The sequence below is a fragment of the Rhinolophus ferrumequinum genome, chromosome 18, assembly GCF_004115265.2.
Source record: "Rhinolophus ferrumequinum isolate MPI-CBG mRhiFer1 chromosome 18, mRhiFer1_v1.p, whole genome shotgun sequence".
Classification (NCBI taxonomy): domain Eukaryota; kingdom Metazoa; phylum Chordata; class Mammalia; order Chiroptera; family Rhinolophidae; genus Rhinolophus; species Rhinolophus ferrumequinum.
The window spans coordinates 24,145,946-24,168,299 of record NC_046301.1 but is presented as its reverse complement, the minus strand read 5'-3'; the positions used below and the strand labels follow the sequence as shown (position 1 = coordinate 24,168,299).

At 34.6% G+C, this 22,354-nt stretch overlaps 1 protein-coding gene across 7 annotated transcripts in view; it reads right to left on the bottom strand.

Annotated features, from left to right (window-relative positions):
- ARFIP1 (ADP ribosylation factor interacting protein 1) overlaps positions 1-22,354 on the bottom strand; it is an 82,513-nt gene that overhangs the window by 7,171 nt on the left and 52,988 nt on the right. For all 7 annotated transcript variants that reach the window (XM_033133558.1, XM_033133556.1, XM_033133559.1 and 4 more), the window contains 2 exons: positions 20,442-20,599; positions 15,379-15,553 (listed from right to left, as the gene is read on the bottom strand). In XM_033133558.1, the coding sequence (XP_032989449.1) occupies positions 15,379-15,553; positions 20,442-20,599 (333 nt within the window). The remainder of the gene's footprint in view (positions 1-15,378; positions 15,554-20,441; positions 20,600-22,354) is intronic.

Sequence of the window (22,354 nt, the reverse complement as noted above, 5' to 3'; positions counted from 1 at the left end):
GGAAAAGATTTGAACAGGCATTTCACCAAAGAAAATAGGCATATGGCAGACAAACACATGAAGATACTCAATGTCTTAAGTTATTAGAGAAATTCCAATTAAAACCACAATGAGATGACTACACACCCACCAGAATGGTTAAAATTAAAGAGTAACTACACCTTATTGGTGAGGATATGGAGCAAATGGATCTCTCACACACGATAATGGGGATGTAAAATGGTACAACCACTTTGGAAAAGCCTGCCAGTTTCTTCAAAAGTTAACCATGAACTTACTATTCCCATGTGTATGTATACATACAACACAGCTATTCCACTCCTAAGTACTGACCTGAGAGGAATGAAAGTGTATGTCCACACAAAGACCTGTGCATGAATGTTCATAGTAGCTTTATTTGTAATAGCCTACAACTGGAAACAACCCATATGTGTATCAATGGCTTAATAGATAAATTGTGGCATTTCTATATAATGGAATATTACTCAGCAATAAAAAAAGAAATGAACTGATACGTATACAACATGAATGAATCACAAAAACATTATGCTTAGTGAAACAAACCAGAAAACAAAGAGTAGAAACTGTTTGATTCCATTTATGTCAAATTTAGAACATACCAACTAATTTATAGTAGCAAAAAGCAAATCAGTGGCTGCCTGGTAATGAGGGTTTGGAATACAAAGGGGCTCAAGAAAGCTTTTGGGGCTGATAAACTTACTATCTTGTTTTGGTGATGGTTTCACAGGTGTCTGCATATTATCAAAACTCGTCAAATTGTACACCTTAAATATGTGCAGAATGCATGTCAATTATACTTCCGTAATGCCGTAGGGAAAAACAGTGGTGCTAGGAAAACTGGTTATTCATGTGGGGAGAAAACTGGATACTATAAATAAACCAGCTCACATAATACTATAAATAAACCAGCTCAGGGTGGATTTGGAATTGCAAAAACCAAAAAAATCGCAAACTTTTAGAAGAAAATATAGCCAAAAATCTTATAATGCTGGGTTGGAAAAGATTTCTTAAATAGGGCACAAAAGGCATGAACAATATAAAATTGATAATTTAAGCTACTTTAAGTTAAGACCTTTGGTTTGTCAAAAGCCATTGTAAAGAGGGTAAAAATCACAAGTCACAAAATGGTAGAAGATATCCATAACACATAACCAAAAAAATGTTTGTATAAAAATATATGAAGAACGCCGACAAATCAGGAAAAAACCAACAACCCAGTGGAAGTATGGGCAAAGGCATAAATTGGCGTTTTATACTGGAAGAAATAAACGTGGTCAATAAATAATGAGGGAAATAAAAAATGAAGAGCACACAAAAATATACCATTTTACTCACTTCGTTTGGAGAGCATGTGGACCAAAGGGATCTTGTACACACTGCTGGTGGGAACGTAAATTGGTACATCCACATTGGAAAACAATCTGGCTTTATCTTACAAAGTTGCACACTCACAATGTCCTAACAGGCATGGTCAGGAACATTCATAGCAGACACAGAAACAATGCAAATGGCCTTTAAAATGAATGGATAGAACATATGGGGGCAAGGGGATGGGTCAAGGAAGGAACACACAGAGAGGCACAAATCATTGATAACGCTCTAGTTCTTGGGTTGGGTGGTGGGGTCACAGACGCTCATTATATTATTATGCTTTATAACTTAAATACACATTACATATATTATTTTATATGTATATCAAATGTAATTTTTTTAAAGATAAAGAAAGAAAACAGGAAAATAATGAAGCTTTATGACTCATTTCAGATATAGGATCAAAAAATATAAAGATGAGTTAATAGATCTGAAATTAGAAAGTTTCAAACAATCTTTCCAGATTCTAATTCTCTGTATAGCCATAAATCAATTCTGTTTATAATCAAGGCGTTCACCTTTACTTGTAGAGCCTGAAGTAATAGACCTCAGAGAATTCAAGAAAACTCTTATCTGTCCCTAAAATACGATGTTACAATCCTCACGAACTGCTGCTATGTGATGCATTTTGAATTTTTGCAAACCACACTTAAGTAAAATTTCCTTCTCTAAAATGGCATTATCCAGATCAGGGACAAGGCAAATTTACGACAAATTAAACCACTTACTGATTTTCTACTTTCTCTGTCCATTAAGTAGATCATCATTTTTTTTGCCTGTAGAGACTCTTGTTAACTGCAGAAGGAGGCTTATATAGCTGAAGGACAATAAAAGACACAGGAAAATCGGGCTCCATTCCCATATCTGCCCCAAGTTTACTACAAGTTTACTCTCTGCTCATTTGCATCATGAAGAAACTAAGATTAGGATAATTTTTATGGTTCCCTGCTAATAAAATTTTCTGAAAAAAGTAACTGCTTTCTAAATAGAGGTATACATATATTTGGAAACTGAAAGAGCTCTCAAAAATAGCCCTCTTTCTCTCAATAGAGAAATAGTATTCCTATTTATTTATTTAAATTTGTTTTTTTTCTTTTTTATTGAGGAATATTGGGGGACAGTGTGTTTCTCCAGGGCCCATCAGCTCCAAGTCGTTGTCCTTCAATCTAGTTGTGGAGGGCGCAGCTCAGCTCCAAGTCTCATCGCCGTTTTCAATCTTTAGTTGCAGGGGGCGGAACCCACCATCCCATGCAGGAATCGACCCAGCATCCTTGTTGTTAAAAGCTCGCGCTCTAACCAACTGAGCCATCCAGCCACCCATATTCCTATTTATTTTTAAGGATAAGAAATGGTTCCTCTTTTAGAGATTTTTTTTTTAAAAAAAGGCTTTCACACTTGTAGCCTACCTGGGTTATAAAGTAATTTTCTACCTTGCTCTATGATTATAATTTAGTTTTTCTTGTTTTACCTATTTCAGCTGATCCTTGGCTCCTAGAATTACAGAGCAACTAGGGGCTTCTGTATGTTTAGCGTGAAATACTCATTTTCAGAAATAGGTTCTAGCCACTTTATTGCTCTTTGAGTCACAAAAATGTTTTGACTTGAATTTTAATTCTCATGTTTTAGAATTAGAGGAGACAATAAAAGCAGAGTACAGGATTAGACTCATGTACTGGATCTCTAGAGAGCTGTTACAACAGTCTAGAAAGTTAGAGAGTCAGGAAGAAAGTGGAGGGAGTGGCTTGATGGCTCAGCTGGTTAGAGAGCGAGCTCGCAATAAGGTTGCTGGTTCGATTCCCGCATGGGATGGTGGGCTGTGCCCCCTGTAACCAGATTGAAGGACAATGACTTGGAGCTGATGAGCCCTGGAGAAACACACTGTTCCCCAATATTCCCCAATAAAAATTTTTTTAAAAAAAGTGGAAAGGGCATTAGATAATCTTTAGCTAAGACTACAAATGTCAACATAAGCCAGCTTCCCCATTCCTTGGGGTAGATGACAAACCCAACACAGAGACACACCTCTTTTTGTAGCTGAAGAAATCTTGGTAGCTCACTAAAAAGCCTCAAACCAGGTGTTTTCAAAATGGTCTCCTAACCCCCAAGTGAAACTTAATCCACGGGAAACCAAGGAAAGAAGGTGCTTTCTAGGACTGAATTCTAGTTTTCACAACAAAATGATACAATACCCATTTTCACAAAAACATTACCCAGTAATTGTGAGAAGGTTGATGTGTAAAGCCTTTAAAAGCACACACACTTCAGAGCAGTTCCATGGCATAAAGAGAGGCTTCGGGGATTCACAGCTTTTCAATTATAATTATGGAAATAAAGTTTAAAATTTCATTGTCACTTTCATCGCAGAAGCTATTTTATACCAAAAGAGGTAACTTACCCTCATTTTTCTATTAGCACCGATTATGTAAGTGTTATCCTAGTACAAATTTTAGTTTTGGTAGTATGTCTTCAAAATCAGATACAAATTTAAATAAGAATGGTATTGACTCTTTTATCGAATCAAACCATTACTAAATAAAAAAGAAAGGGAAATTAAAATAAACTAATAGATCGATTTTTGGTATGAATATACTTTCTAAATGAAATGAATTAAAAACAAAGTATTTTGCTTTTCTGGCTATTTTTGATGAACAAATTTACACTATAAAACGTATTCATAAAATGTCTTCAATGCAGTTCTGACTGGTATGCCACAGGGAATTCTCAGAATATTTTGGTTATAAAATAAATATAAATTATTACCAATTAAAGGGAAGAATTAAGTAATATTAGAAAAGCAGCTGCAATACAATTTTAAAGATAACTAAGTTTTGCAATCTTGGTAATGGCTGTGCTGTTGTCACTATATATAAGGTGTTTTAACAAGACTTAAAAGTATTATTTTAAGTTACTAGGCTCGTTTATCAGGTTCATTTTACTAGAAAGGAAGAAAATGAGGCGGGAGAAAGGTCAAACCCTACTTTTGGGCAAAAAAGCCAAAATGTTCGAGGAAATATTTTAGGGTAATTACACTTTTTCAATTTACTTCTATATTTATGCTATCTGATCATGAGAAGTGATGAGCACACAGAATGAAAGAAACAAATATCTCTGGTAGGCTATTCTTTGATATGGTGGATGCCTAACTTTTGCGAGGCACTTCCTATGTGACAGATAATATGATGCCCTTATGTCTACTCTGTACAGTCTTCTATTCTCTCCTTTAAAAAAAGCAGACTGAGACAGTTAAGTAACTTGCCTAAGGTGAGACCGCTAGGAAGCAGATGGGCTGGGAGTTGGGGAAGTCAGGAATGTCTTCTTCCAAGACTGGCCCATGCTCTTTCACCTATTCCAACCCGTCTCTATTCATAAGGCAATAAACATTTTGGAAAGCTTTTCAACAAAGTTTGGGAAAACAAGCAGATGACAGAGCACTTTTAAAGGAAAGGTAGAAATGTAGGAAATAAATACTTTAAGCTCCTTCCTAATTTTGTCTCTGCCCTGAAATTGCCTTTAAACATCCTCGGGACAAGGATCTAACACAAGGGTTGGAGCAGATGAAAGAAATGAAAGTTAATTTCTTTCTAAAATGATGAAGAACACAATATTAAACTTTCATATACTCTTTCCATAATTACAGAGCAAGAAAAAAATCTATATGGAACTATTTATTGATGTATGTCCTAACTTAGAAAAGATTTAAAGTGGTTATAGGAATAAATAAAATACAACAGAAAAGCAGAAATTTAAAATAGGAGCAAAAGAAGACAGAGGTAACAATTCTGGCCAGAAATAGGATGACGACAAATTTGACAAATTTTCAAAACCTAACATCAGAAACAATTATAGTAATTTACAAATACACAAAATCACTGTGAACTCAATTACAAAGGACTTTCATAAAGATCTGCCAAACAATGAGCAACCCAGATCAGACATAAGCAAAACCACTATAGCAACATCTGGTGAATGACCTAAAATGTAGCACACAATACTTTAATTGTTAAAGGGCAAAACAAACTTCAACACTGACTACTAAGGCAGAGACAAGTTGGGGTTTTAAATAGAAACTGGGTAAGAGAATTTTAAGAGCAGGACTGATAGATGATGCCAAGTGGATTACACTGAAAACTTTCTCCTGCCTACACAGCATGTATCAATTTAAGATAAATACCATTTACAAAGTTACTGACTGAAAAACTTGAAGTATTACTTCATAGGCATCAAATCCATAAAAAGGCACTTCACTTCTACCAAATAAACTTCTTTCCAAATCAAATTTAGATTACACACCTTAACAGAGATACTGAAGTAATTGAGAAAAAGAGGCAATTGCTAGCTAAAAGTTATTAGCTTTAATATATTTACAATTGTTAAATTCTTTAAACTAATTATTGGCTCTCCCAATAATTCCATAAATTGGTGTTAATATTACGTGTACAACAATATTGGGGTAGTAGCTTGGCTTAAACATGTGAGTAAAACCTGGAAGAAAATTGTTCTTTAGCGAGAGATCTCCAACCATTAATATGTAAAGTATTAACTCATTTCTTTACCCTCAACTATTTAAAAATGTGTAATTACACATTCCTCTGCCCACCATTGACCCCTCTTCAGTAAGTAAGAGACCAGAAGAGTAACAAACAGGAAAGTATACCTGTCTTAGTCTTTCATTGGGTTTGTGATTTTATTACTTTGTAATAGATTTGGAAATAAATGCCAGTCACTCCACAGCAACTACCAGTTAAGGCACTATCAGAAATAAGGGTGTGGGCACTGGGAGTCAGAAAAGGAAAGACAAATATGAACTACAAGTAGAGGTGAAAGAACAGATTTTATTTTTCTGACTCATTGGGATAGGTTTTAACAAATCACTACAAGCAGGTTAAAAAAAAAATCACCGTAAGAGGGAAAAATGGGCAGTCCACCATTGACAAGAAGATAACTGATGAAACGTGATCTGTAAATTCCAGTAACGGCAGGTCACAGAACTGTGGTAATGTCTTACAATTCTTTATTCAATGGTACATAAAATTCTCAATGCACAGGTTTTCTCCTCCTTAGCAAAAACGTCTGTCGACTTTTTGTTCTATGGTTTCCATCGTTAGCTCCCTCCCCTTCCTCCCGTCCTTCCAAGAGCTCCAGCTTTAGATGTGACCAATATGGCTTGTGTTTTACAAGAATCTATCTTCTTTCTCTGCTATTTTAAGATCCTTACTTGGAGCAGCATTGTAACTTCATGTCACTTAACTAAAAGCAGGCTATGAAGTCAAACAGTTCTACACTTGAATCCTAGTCTGGCTGTGAAGCTCTGAGCAAGTTACTTCACCTCTCTGAACTTCAGCCTCATCATCTGTATGCTAGTCCCTGATCATCTAGGTCACAGATTAGATGGATATACCTATAGATGTTACATAAAATACTTATGGAGAGCTTCCTCCACATACAGATTACTCAAAGAGTACTATCAATTCCGTTGCGGTAGGAAGGGAAGGCTCTACAGATCCATGGAGCTTTGTTTTAGGGCAGGGCTGTCCAAACTTTTCTCAACGTTTTTTACCAAGGGCCATACGCGGTAAAATACACAAACAGCCGGGCCACTCACTCAAGGTGAAGTACGTATTGCCTCACCTGGTTTATTTAAGTAAACTAAATATATTTTTGGAATTTGCTGCGGGCCAATTAACAACGGATCATGGGCCGCACTTGGCCCGCGGGCCGCAGTTTGGACACCCCTGTTCTAGGGGAAGAAAGATTAACAGGCAGCACAGCACAGTGTGACAAATGCTTTAGGTGGAGAAGGCTCTGGGCACTACGCTAATACTTAGGGGAAGAAAGAAACTTTCAAGTTGCTAGAGGAAATATTAAGTAACATAAATCATTCAAGTTAGCATCTGAGCTCCTAGTTCCAAATCAATTTAGGTGCAGAAGAGTAGTTAAGGATCTAGGGCTGTCCTCTCATTTGTTAGGTGACCCTTTCCTCACTGGCCTTAGGACACTGGGCAACAGGAACTTACAGTTAAACCAAAGGCCTATTCAGACTCATCTTCACATTCATAAAATAGCTTTCCTTCATAAATATGGTTCTATAGTATACCTTGGAAAACTCTGTTTTTAAGATTGAGACCTCAATCTCTTATACGACTTACAAAATTCTGATCCTATGTACCTAATAACTGTTTACAAACTAAATGGAAAAGTCTTTATTAAGATTTATGATAAAGCCATTATTTTTCTTTAAAAAAATCCACAAGCAGAAATACTATGCTCTGCTTTAAGATGAGAACAGAAAATTTACCAAAGTTAACAAATCATTTAAACTTATGATCCAGGGTTTCTTCAAGAATTTTTTTTTCTGACCTTTTCCCACCAATGCTCATGTTCCTCAATCTTGTGTGGTTCTGCTTAAGACATGCTGCCACCATGCTGCCACCTAGTCATGCTGCCACCTAGCCTCGCAGGGATTTATCAAATTCGGTATTTCTTCTTTCTCATGCTTAACTCAGCATTTTGTATATAACAGATTTTACTAAACGTTCTCCATTAGGTTGTAAGTCATTTGTCAACAGCGAGTTTGTCATAATACCTTCATACGGTATTTTTTAGGATTAGGCATTATTATAATAGCTCAAAACAAGCACCATAAAAAAACTTACTGAATTTAAAAAAGAGCCTCTTTTGAAAACTTAAAGACAGAAACAACAACAGAAAACCAGAATGTTATAAGGTTTAAGAGGAATAAAGGAGAAAGCTATTAATCAAATGATTTTTTTTAATTTAACAAAGTAAAATGTAGATGAGTCATAGAAGGAATACACACACACACACAAACACACACACACACGCATGCAACAAGAAAGTGCTGAGTCATTACTGAGAGGACTTCAAGGAAAGGTTAAAGAGAACAATGCAAAGTCAAATTCCTAAACATTGCGAGTGTCTTCTAAGATTTTACTCGTAAATACTATATAAAGGTTTTACTTTTAAGTAAACTGAAGAGACTGTAACTACTAAGAATTAAAAAAAAAGTGCAACAATGCTACCACCGACAAAACAATGCAGATAGATTATCAGTGATCTGTTCAGATTTTACACTGATCACTTAAAAAAAAATCAACTTTATCACAAAACCTGGCCAACGACTTGAGAGATACCCAAGGTTCTTGGCAATATAAATTAAATGTGGAATCGAGTAGTACACAGGTATCAACCAGTTTTACAGAATAGATACACTGCCGCAATAATGGTTAAGTAAATTTTTATAAATCAATCCTTGTCACTCAACGTAAAAGAACCAAACAATCCCCTCTCCTCTAACATATACAACAGAAAAATGAAACCCAGACCCTACCCTCCAAATGAGTTAATCACTTCTGACCAAAAAGTGTCAGAAAACACAAGAACCTCATAACTGCTAGAAAAAAAGGAAGCAAGTCAAATCTATAAAAACAGCAATTCATGATTATAAAGCTATCACTCCTGTGAGGTTTTCAAATCGCCCTTATCTACCATTACCGTTATTCAAGCTCCCATCATTCCTTATCTAAACTACTATATTCACTCTTAGATTCTACTGAAATCTAATTTTTCCAAATCTAATTAATTTGCTAATTTTTCTAAATCTAATTAATTTAGAAATTAGTTAGATTTCTACTGAAATCTAATCTAATCCATATTTCAGTCCTGTCATTTGCCAAGAAGTCTTTCAATGGCTTCCCACTGATATTAAAATAAACTTTTCCTTCACAGGTCAATAAAGCCTGCATGGTCTGGCCCCTGCTTACCTCTATGCTCTTCTCCATGCTCTAGTCACATGCACTCTTTGAACATACCACATCCCTTCCTGCCACAGGGCTGTGACATATATTGTTCTTTCTATCTGGAATACTCTCTGCTTCTCACTTTAGCTAGCTAATGCTCAACACCACTTTCTCATGGAAGCTTGCTCTCACTACTCTTAACTGATCATGTACCTCCCCTTGAAAACACAGGTGATAACCAAAATTATATGTCTATATTTTTGGTGGGATTTCATCAATGTTGCTTCTTTTACTAGTTTATAAGCTCTTCGAGGGTAGAGTTTGTTTTTACTTTTGCTCACTGGATATCACCAATATCCAGAACACTTCCTGGTGAGGGGGTACTGAAGTTTTGCCACCCCAAACTATGCCTTTTGGAATACTGATTTTAGGCTGGTTATTCAGAAACAAAATACAAGGAAGAACCCTTACCTGCTTAAAGGAATTCAGACGGAAAAATCGCTTAAAGGAAGAGAGTATCACCTTAGCATTGTAATATAAACTGTGGCAGACAGGGAGAAATCCAGCAAATACTGTTTGCTGAACATCCCTCTGCTGTGTGCTATTGTTTCTGGGTGGCCCAGCAAAAATTTATTTACCACTTTTGTTCTTTCTCATTTACCTGTAAATTGCCTACTTTCTCTTTGAAATCCCGGACCCCTGCCTCCTTTTTTTGACCAAAATGGCATATAAACTTCAACTGCCCAACGCATCTCCGGGTCTCATATTCTTATGGCACCTCCACACATACATTGTAATAAATTTTGGACATTTTCTTCTGTTAATCTGTCTCATGTTAATTTGATTATTAGCCCAGGTAGGAAAATTTATAAGGTAGGAGGGAAGTTATCCCATCTCCACTGGCACACAGTATATACCTAAAAAAAAAAGTTTGTTAAATGAATGAAAAAAATAACAGTAACAACACGAAATTATGTCAAATTACATGATGAAATATACTCAGGAATTAAGTCTGGAAGTAAAGTTGCCTGAGTAAGGGAATGTTTCACAGGATCCAAATGTAGGTAATCCTATTTGGCACAGTTGTTGAGCTTGCTTATTACACTTACACATGTCAATCCATAAATGCTTATTTTTTATCTAGAGCTAGCTAGGGTTCTTTTACCTATAGAACTTAATTTCATTTGACCTATGAGTAAATGCCAAGAGGCAATACTGTTTATGCCTCCAGTTACAGAAGTAAAGACAACAATCAGTAAGTCATTGGAATGAATATTTCAAAAGTATCAAGAGTAAGAAGTTAGGGTTATTTTCTTTTGTCAATGGATAAAAAGATTTTTGGAATGTATCTGCTCATACATATTAAGTAATGATTAATGTGCTCCTTAAAATTTGGCAACAAATACCCATTCTTTTAAATTCAGAGGTTTATACTTTTTCCTCTCAAAGAGAACTTTTAGTAAATAAAGAATACCTTTGCCCTCCAAGCACTTCCAAACATTTACAGAGTATTTTTACAAAAATGAACTAGGCTTTGAGTATTTCCTATTACATTACATATTTGTATAAAGCCACTGAGTCATCACAACTAGATATACAGTTATCTCATATTACATAAGTATGTTTACTTCGTTGTACGTTTTTTATTCTCTGTGTATTCTCCTCTTTCTCCTGCCTCACCACTTCAGTTCACTGAATTTTCCTCTGAAAGTTAAACTCATAATATGATGCATATGAAATAAGTCTGTAACATATTAGACAAGAAATCCTAATATACAGGAATATTACTGTATTATAATCATATGTGAAACACGGTGTGAGTGAAAAACGACAGTTATTTTCACCAACCTAAGATTCAGAATGACTATGAATTTTGAGGAAAAAAAATTTAAGTAACTATATTAATCAAATACATATCCAGGACAGATCCCAAGTCTGGTTCATCTTTTCCTGCCCGCCCACCCCCACTGACCGCCATCCTTTAAGTCATTAAACTATATTAATAGAAAAAACAATGCATGTAGTAGTTATAGCTAATTCATAACTAATTCACTGACATTACCTTAAAGTAAGAGTGTATTTTGTCCTTCTTGAAATGACAATATAATAAAATTAATGGAAGCCTTACTTTTTATTTATACCCTAAAACACTGTTGAATCTTTTGATACATTCAGGGTTTTCTTTTTTTCCCTACACTCCCAAGTTAAGTTATAGTCATCTAAAGGGAAACATTAATCTTAAATTACTTTTTTCACATTCCATGTGGTTCCAAGCCATATCAAAAGTTGTTTAAAAAAAACAAATATGGTTCGCTCAAAATGATCTGCATATTTTTCTCTTAAGTTTTTCCCTTCTCTTTCCATGCAAACAGTACCACTGCAGACAACAGAAGACTTTCAGAGAGAGGATGCTTTGCCTTCACTAAAGCAGAGTGAGGTAATCAGGATTCGCCTTTCACTGCATGCTAGTTGCCTCTCATTTACTTCCATCTCATTCACTTGCCTTCAGCGAGCCTCTAATTCTAGGAAGAAATTCAAATGCACATTTGCTAAATGATTACACACATGTAACAGCAAGGCCAGGCATCATGAGGGTGGTAAAAGAAGCCAAGGCACCTCTGCTCAGAGTCTACAGAGCACCAGAAATGTCTATTTTCTTTCTCTTTACAAAAGTAGCCTAGGTTTTGTTTTGAACCTTGAAAGGAACAATCAAAGGCAAATAAACTGCCTTAATCCACAAAATAGCTCAAATTATATTATTTAAAGGTGTAGAAAAAGAGAAATATAGATGAAAGGAGAAACACTAGAAGAGCCTAACTAGCTTTGTCCTTAATGCTATGCAACTCAGTGTTGTTTAGGAAATGAAGAAAAGAATATCAGAGAGTAGTAAGGGTTGTTTAGGTTAAAGATAAACACAATATATCATGGGGGGGGATAGAGAGTATAGATTATAAATAGAAGAATCCAAGATTTTCCATTCAAAGTATTTCTAGAAATAGTTAGAAATCTGTGACAAATACAGATATGTGCACATATCACTCAGCATTAATGCATGCACATAGACAGGAATGTATGTATTTTACACATCTATTCTTTGTTTTGCCAGAGACGGAAGGTTAGACTAACTACATATAAACACCTCAATTTTCTAAAATGTAGCTACGAATCTACCTCTCAATCTCTCTCAAAATATTTTTAAAACATGTTCTAAGAATGAAACAAACAAAAACATTCTCACAATGTTTGTCCATTAAAATTGATTGCAATAGTCACAGGAATAGTTCTTAATTCTTTACTCAATGACTATTTGCTTTTACTTTATGCATATTCTAAGTGTTTGGTTATCTGGCAACACATTTTAGAAAAGAAGTGTTGCTATGGGAAGACACTTTCAAAGCCATGATATATGAACCAAAAGAAAGCAGTCCCACTGCCTGCCCCAAGCTGCAAAAACAGCTTTAAAAAAAAACAGCAATGGTCAGGACATCAAGTTAGAAAACAGCACACTCACTGAAGTTTCTGATAAGTTTTGTTTATAAAAAATTCAATATACCATATTTAAGAAATAGAAAGAGTATATCACATTTTGTTAAAATTCAAGTGTTAAGTAGATTACCTGACAACTGCCTTTAAAAGAGATGTCAAGGTACAAATTCGGCTGTAGTTTAACAAAAGAACAAAAACCCCCTAGATTTGAGGCATTTCAAACTGCCAAGAAAGCAAACAGGGATGATAGACAGCTCTGTGGCCAAAAGGCTTGCTTTTTCTTCCCTTTGTTAGAGATTTTAAAGAAAAGAGTAAAAAGTTAACAACAACAAAAAACAAAAGTTTTCTCATGGATCTGTCTTTATCCAAATTAGCTATTTATTGCTTAAAATAAATCAAAAAGATCAACATGATCTCTTTATAGTTTTGAAGAGTTAAATAAAAAAGATAAAAAATGTCATAGTTTTTTATAGATTCTATTTTAGACATAGCCGATTATTGAGTCAAATTGACACTTAGCTTGATGACAACTGTGGAAAGCCAAAAACAAGTAATATTTCTAGGCTATCCAAGAACATAAAATCCTTGAGAATAAAGGCAATTTAATTTTTTTATTTTTATAGTAAGGAAGGTCAAAAGAAGATGCCAATGACGACGCTATTTTCAAAGCACTGACTTCCAAACCTTGATCTCTGAAGCCCTGCTCATCCAAACTCCAAACCCACATCATTAACTTCCTACCAATTGTTTCCACTTGAATATCTTGTCATGGTCTCAAACTAAAATGGGGTTAAAAAGAACAAATGCCCATCCCTCTTCCCTCACAAACTTCCAGCCAAACTAGCTTCCTATGTTGATTTCCTAATCCCTGTCATGTAGTCTTGAAATCACTGTGTTCTTTCCTTTCTACAGCTAGCGCAATGAAGGTTGTTATGAGTAAGTGAGAAAATTTATGTAAAATGCATACTCACTGACAAATAAGAAGTGCCTTCCCTGATTCATGTGGAAATCTGGAGAGTCAATGCCAAGTTTCAAAAACAGTTACAGTAATGAGAAGTAACAGTCAATGGCCATTGTTTATCCTTGTGCAATTTGCTTATTTTTACTTTGGCAAGAACCATATAAGCATAGTAGCTGGTTTAAGGTTATTGATTCTTTCAAAATAAGCTTCCTTCCTTTTTATAAAGGCAACAGCAACACAACCTTTCATAGCAATTGTCTAAAACACAACACAGAAAAATTTATAGACAACAAGAATGACCCATAACCTCACTATCCAGAGAACAGCACACAATACCATTAGATACTAATGGAATGCAATTACCATTTTATAGATTTCTAACATCATTTTCTCTATTTGCAGACGTCCTGAACCCCCAAATTCTTTCCCTTCAAATTAACCTTGGATAGAGCCGTTAAAATTCTAGCATACTTCATTTACACTACACTGTCTAGTACTGATTCATTATAGGGCAGTATGTCAAAAATATTTTTATGTTTAAAATATACATCTGTATCTAAGTATTGATATAGTCCTACCCATCAAAATACTAAACAGTGTAACGAATCTATTATACGGATAGATACAGAATTAATTACATGAATGCCATCTTACGTGCTCAGTTAATGAATGCTAAAGGCTGCACTGTGCTCTTATTTGAATGATGCTGGGCAATCTGTCTGATAACTCTGCTGAAGTTTCCTTTATTGCCACTGCAATGTTTTTCACATGAATACTTTTCACCCATTGTAGCTAAAAAAAAAAAAAGGGGAGGCAAAGTGCTGGACTTGGTAGGTCTTAAGGAAATGTATCATTCTGCAGCTTTTATGGGAATCGAAGAAGTTCTAAGGAACTGTTAAGGAAAACAAGAAGATATCAATACACAATTAGAACTGAAGAATAACTTTAAGAGGGTACCTGGAAGAGGGTACCAGAGTTGAAGGCCTATCATAATTGGAGGATGTGAAAAGCACAGGATGGGGACAAGCCATGTGCAATGGTGAGACCTCATCCCCTGGGGACTGAGTTACACCTACTCTGGACTGTGCGCACTACTAGCTCTCCCATTTCCAGAACTGCAACCCCCCCACACAAAATTGAATACACGTGCAATGGAAGAAATGTTAAACATGGAAACCTGTCCTTTACTTAAATCAAAACTCAGGAGCCTGTTATTATATGAATTCATTTCCAAGTAAAGCCTACAGTAGGTCCATCTCAGCTCTCACTCTCTCAGGCCTTCGATGTGTTCATGTCACATGAAAATAATGTGGACAATTCATTTCTTGGCTTATTACTTTCAGGTTATGCTAACTGCAGCCCTACGTTGGACCTTTTAGTCATTTCTCATCTATCAAGTTACTGGGAAGAATACGGTTTTCTCTTCCTAAAATATGTACCTACCGTTAATCAAAAGGTTTCAAAATAGCAGAATCTACCATTATATAACTTTTTAAAGCACTTGACACGAACGGCAATCTGAAGATCAACGGTTAAACAGCAAGTATTTTTTGCCAATTGTTACATATGAAAGACTGGGACAGCAGAGTTGATGATGACTTTTATACAGAAAGGTAAATGTATTTTGTGTACTTCTAAAAACTCAAACACTGATTATAAATGGAATTGTTTTGCAACTGTAACGAAAGAGTGTTAATAGAAACAAAAAAATTTCTATTTATTTCTCTTTAGGGTGACTTTACAGTCCACAGAAAGATCTCAGAAGGTAAAGCATGAATTTACCTTATTTTCTTCTAGAAATTTCAACTTAATAGAAACGTCATTGCGCATTTTATCATATTTTTCCTTATGTGCTTGGAACAGATGTTGTGACTGCTCAATCTTTGGTAGAGTGTTTGCATCACGTGGTCCAAGATTCAGTTCTTCCAAATCAGTGCGATATGCATCATATTCAATCCTGGAAAGAAGAGAAAAATGAAGCATACTACAAAAAGAGAGTGAAATAAGTTTAGGAGGCGAGTTGGAAATATATAGTAGTCTGATACTATATATTAATATATAATAATTTACATATATATTTTACACTTCATGCTTTTAAAATCATTTCTTTAATACAAAGAACTATTAATATAATGGGGGGAGGAAGCTGCCTATTAATTTCAATATTCCTCCCAAAGTACAGTATTAACTGACAAGTAAAATTTCCAAAATTTAAAAACCAGTTTTTAAAAAAACAGTGCTAAAATCTAATGGTAACAAGATCCAGGGTAGTCATCAATCCCCCACGTGAATTGGTTAATATCGTTAAGGCCAAGCAGGTGAGGACAGCAGACTTTAGAATGACATATTTAAATTAACTGATAAAAGAAAGTTACACTGAGGGTCAGCAGTCCTTAAAGTATAGTCCAGGTCAGCAATGCACAACAGAAATAATGCAAGCCACATATGTAACTTAAAGTTTTCTAGCAGTCACATTAAAATAATAAAAATTAATTGTACCTGTTTTTAACAATATATTTTATTTTTCAGAAATCTAAAATATTATCATTGTGATATGTAATCAATGTAAAACATTGTTAATGAACTATTTTACTTTTTTGAGGGAGGGTACTGAAATCCACCGTGTATTTTATACTTCCATCACAATTCAGTTCAGGCTAGCCACATTTTAAGTGCTCAATAGACACACATGGGTGGTGGCTACCATATAGGACAGCACAACTCTAGATGGATTTCCATAACATTAGCATTCAGAATGTGACATGGCAGTTACCACCTTGTGTTCCCTGGGATGCCTCCTCATAATATTCTCCCACCACTAACTGAAATAGTTACCCACCCATCGTTACTCCATGATCCCACAGCAAGAAATACCTAATTAGGTATCTGAAAGGCATCTCAGAAAAGAATTAAAACACTAGAATTAAATTTTAAAGGACGGCAAAAGCTCACAAGGTGGATTGGGGCAGGGAAATTGGTAGAATGTTCCAGGAAGAGAACAGTATGGACAGAGACATATTTATCCATTGTAAGATACCATGAAACATTTGGGATGTAATTCTGTATGTTAGAACATGGTAATAGAAGGAATTAAAGTCAGACAGGTGGGCAGGACTGAAATTAAACACGGCCTCACAGGCCATGCTGCAGGGATCAGATTTAATCTGGTAGGACAAGTGATTGGGAAGCCAATGAAGAACTTTGATCTAGAAAGTTAACATGTTCTATTTGTTCAGAATAGGAAGATGACTATGGTGGTTGTATAAGGAGTGGAGGATGAACTGGAGTTGAAGATTAAGAAATCAGAAGTAAAGGAACCAATTAAAAGACTAAGGGCAAAAGACAAATGAGTCATTGAATCAGGACAGTGGTAGTGGAGCTAAGGAGAGAGAGAGATACTAACGGTTTAGGAGGCAAGCCTGACCTGGTAATGATACCAAGTTACTAAGGCCATGGGTTCTAGGCAACTGAATGACCACTTTGTCCTTCCCTGGCTCTAATGTCTTCAACTAGCTATTTTTTCTCTTTCTGCTTTTTTTTTTCATCTATAAATGGGAATGATAATCTCCATAAAAATTTCATGTATATAAAGTATACATGAAGGTAATACTAATATCTTTAGTATTTAGTATTTAGGTAATAACTAGTATCTTTAGAGTGTGTATTATTATGGCCAAATCAGAAAAGTGATAGCCAGAAGTAAATGTACTAAAAACAGTAAGAAATGAAAGAGACAAAAGTAGAATAAATATAAACAGTAATATGTGGTAATTTAATGTGAAGACATATATAGCCTCAGAGCACATTTCTAAATAATAGGATTAATTTAAACATCATCAAAGTTGTAATACTGACCTTATATCCCTTAATTTTTATATCCAGAGTTTATACATGGTATCAAAGTAAAACTTTTCATAAGAGTTTCTCTAAACTAACAGTGCTCATTACAACCAGGAAGCACAGCACACTAAGGTTTCAAAATGCAACTCTTCACTTCAAGGTTGCAAGTCTGAACTGGGTCCCTACCAATAAAGTTAGTGATAGTTGGTTACTTTATGGCTTATGTAAAACTTCTACAGCACAGGTGTCCACATCTGAAAAGTCTTGACCACAATTGACTCCCTTGTTGGTGCTGCTGTGGAGAAGTGTTGAATGGGCTGTTATAAGATTTTCTATACGCGAAGCACCAGAGGGCTAGGAAATACTTGTACACAATGCATAATGGAGAGCATTAAAAGGCCAGCCGGACATTGGCCTAAATTGCCACTTTTTGTGCTGGATCAAATAGTTGACCCTTGCCCTCAAAGCCAGTAAATTCTGGTTTTGACAGGGAAGAAAATTCAGCTACCGAGAAATTTTTAATCTGGGATTCTTTTTTTAATGTTATCGCTTAGTAGGCTATGTCTTTTAGTGTTACAACTAGTCAATTCCCCAACTACTTTAGAAAAAGCACAGAAAAGTCAAATCTCAAGCTAAGCTTGATTAATAAAATCATACACTGTAATTTCAATAAAAAAGAATAAATTATGGGGTGAGGTCACTATTGGCGGGTTTTAAAGTACACACAGAGGTTGTCTAAAGGTTTCTTGACAACCAGCTACCAAGTACATATAACTTGATTTATATTTTTGTTCAAAAGGTTCAAACAAACCCATATAGTGAATAAACTGAAATCTTCTACCACATTGTACTTTAAGTTAGATTTTTCATTATAAGATGTGAAAATGTGAGATTAATTCAGTTCAAACTTTAGTCCTAATGATCACAAGTAGAAAGTAGGGAGCCTGTAGGTTCTTATTTTGGTTTTAAATTGGTTCCAAGTGAGCAAACCATTTAACCTCTAGAGGCGTATTTTTCTCCTCTACAAATTAAATGCAAAATATTTTGTGTGTGAACAGTAACTTACCTAAAAAATTTGTCTTTCTTTAATATGGGTTAATACTTTTAAAAGCATGTTAGAAAATGAATGCTGAAGGGAAAGATATTACATGCTTAAAATATATTTTATATCTTAAAATATTTTAGTGACTAAAATATATTTCAGAATAGGTGGACAATTAACAAAGTTTAGAAACAGAAACTAGATTCACGTAGTGCATAACTGGGAGGGAGGTGGGGGTACTTTTGGAACAATAGAATTTTCATCTCCAAAACCCAGAAATATTAAAACAATTTGAAAGACTAGAAAATAAGAATGATTAAAATGATTCTTATTTTAAGAATAAAGACATAAAAGGAAGAGTATGCAAAAGGATGAGAATAAATTAGGACATTATGAATAAGGAACAGGCAAATTTAGAAAAGAACCAAATAAAATATATAGAAATGAAAAACATACATAATAAATCTTTGGAAAAATACAGGCAATGCCCATGAAAAGATTTAAACAGACTGGACAGCCAATTACTGGGAATGTTATGAAAGGAATTCCTATCAAAGGATATCTTATTGAAAGACTCCTTCAATGTTATTGAGGAAAACCCTATTGATAAGATTCCTTCTGTTTCTTATTTTCCACCTTCTGATTTTAATACTATGTTAGTAAATAATTCAAACAATAAAGAAAAGAAAAACCCAGGTCAAAAACCTAAATAAGGCGCACAGCTCCATCCTGCCCTCTCCCACCAGACAACCACAGTTATTTGTCTTGACCTTAATTTCTAAGTCAGTAAGAATCTCATATGTTAATACTAAACTGAAAATTACAAATACAGCATAGGACAGAAGCATCTCTTCTTGTGAAAAGATCGAAGTTAATTTTCCAAGTGATTTGGGCTTTTACTTATGTGAAGCATAAGGAAATATTTACTTAAGAATAGGCACTCAAAAAAAAAAAAAAAACACTTTAATTGCACAAAAAAAGACTAGCCAAAACATAAAGTTATATTTCTAGAAGGTAAAGTTTGTACTCAACTATTGTACCAAAGTGTAACAGAAAATAAAGATTTCAAGTGGTCAGAGGAAAAAAAACTCAAAGGGAAAAAAAATTGGGCCTGGAATCAAAAGTTGAAAATGCTATAATAGGTCTGCTACTTTTTAGACACTTATAAATATTTATTAATATATACTCTGTTTACCTAACAGGATGGTTATGAGAAAGATGAATCATATATGCATGTGTGTATGTATAGATATAAAATGTATGAAAACACTGTATTATAGACAGCTATGAAAATATAAGGCAAATATTTAATTTATGTAAAAGGTAACATCTGAAAGTTTAAAGGCTGGTTATAATCTGGATAAATGGAAAATCAGAGAGTTGGTATACACAACATAAACAAAATCATGGAGGCAGAAACGAGCTTGTACATTCAGAGAAATTGAAATTGAGTCTGGCTGTTGCATAAGCTACGTAACTGCTTACACTGGGAAGCAGTGGTAAGAAGGGTGGAAAGGTGGGCTCAGGCCAGATTACAGAAGGCATCTAGGATCTACCTGTCCTCTTCTACGGCAGGTGGAGCTGGGAGATTTATTCACCTCCTTATTCCCTAGCAGGCAGGGTTTGGGCACATGACCAAGGTTCAATCAGACTATGAAGCAAAGTATTCAGGGACCTTTTAGAAATTATTTATGGTAGCTGTGGCAGGGGACCCAGTACCATGGGGCCCAGATTCAGGGGCTTAGATTCTTCTGAGGCATTATCTTGGCTTTGGTTCTTGCCTGCTTCTAGAATCTGTTCTCCTGCCTTTCCTGTTAGTGTTGCGGGAGATTCTATACCCTTCTAATACATCCTTTTCCTGCCCATATTGGCCAGAGTTGATTTCTCTTACTTGCAACCAAAATTCTTAACTGAACTATATACCATCTATAAAACAGATAATATCGTGAACATTTCTACCTACCTGGCACTTTCATACTGTTTCACAGTCATTAACGTATCTTCAATTGTTTTATTCACCAAAGTGTTCACACTGGCAATGAAAAAATTAATGGCTCCAAGAAGAGTCTCTCCATTTTTAGCCAGCAACTTCTGGGTATCTGCATTATAGCCAAATTCTTCCTGAAACAAAAAACTCACCTTAACTTATCCAGTGTTAAATTAGTAAATGTGACTAAAAAAATGTCAAACACATCACTAATGGGAAAATATCTGATTTAGAAATCTAGCTATAGAAGTTTTTTCTTTTAATGTTTAAGTAAACAGGAATCTAAATCACAACTAACTATACAGTTACCAAAAAAGTCTAATAAACCAAAATTGTCATGAGCTCAGATGCACAGCTAAAATCAAATAGCTTAAAAAAGTTAAACTACTTTGTACTAGAATCAATATTTTCATTTCTACATTTTGTTTCTATTACACTGTAAGCACAGCTGTTAAAAAGAAAAATATAGCAGATTATTAATCAGAGAACTATAACTTTCACAACCAAATTAGGTAACAATTGGCTAAAACTTTCAGACATAAAATAGATTGCAATTTTTGTGTTTTGACTAAATCTCTTCACAGTATAAATATTAACAATATACATTTCTTTGTAAACGTAGTGACCAGTGTACTCCTAAGCTCAGGTCTATGTAGGCACACAGCTGAGGAAGGATCACTCAACACCAGTTTTAATTCATTTCTCTGAATAAACTGAATCTTGGCTTAGCAAACATTACACATGACTCCTTCAGATATGTCAAGGATTAACTCTAAATTTTCAGCAGTGAAAATTTTTCAGTCCAAGTTTGATTAATTAATAGATTACCAGGAATACATCTGTCCAAATAAAAATTGGACCATATTGTAAGATATATCACTCAATTTGAGAATTCTGAAATTTGTTATACAACATTTTTTAATTTCAGCTGGAAAAAATGTAATATTAAATTAACTAGAATCCTAGAAGATGCAAATTTAATGATAATGCTAGAACTATAATTACATTTCTACTGATAAAATATTCGATCATTAATAAATAGCAAGAAAGTAAAACTCTTTATCATGCTAAAAGCATTTTCCATTTAAGAGAAGTCTAGTAACTCTTTACTCTGGACTCAGTCTTCAAAATTTTACAGACCGTGATTTGCAAATACTGGCAGATAATAGGATTACATGAAAGAAATATCAATCAATTTATATAAAAACTAAAATGAAGAGCAGGATAGCTGAAGATTATTGGTACCAAGTTTTTAAAGCTAAGTTACGTACTGAAGACTAAATAATTGTTACTAGAAACAGAATAATACGGGAGAAAACATTTTTACAACTTTTAGAAAGAGTTTACATATTACAACTGTACTTACCACTTTTGGTATTCATTAAGAGGTAGAAGGTAAAAAAAAATTAACAAGAGGAAAAAAAATTATGAAAGTTGGACTACATATAAATATAAAAAGGAAAAAGAAAAGGAAAAGTAAATAAACTCAAAAAGTCAGAAAACTTGTTCTGTTCACTGCGTAACAAAGGACATATCGTTACATCACATTCCTGTAACAATGTTCATGTCTAAAAGTCTTCAATATTCACAATTCTACATTAGTAACTTCGAAAATGCCACAAGTCCTAATTTAGCCATAGGGAGCTCTACCGTGTTTCCCCAAAAATAAGACCTCGCTGGACAATCAGCTCTAATGCGTCTTTTGGAGCAAACATTAATATAATTTTTATTATATTATGTTATATAAGACCCGGTCTTATATTATAGTAAAATGGGTCTTATAGTAAAATAAGACAGGGTCTTATATTAATTTTTGCTCCAAAAGATGCATTTGAGCTGATTTTCCAGCTAGGTTTTATTTTCGGGGAAACACCGTCTACAATCTAGAA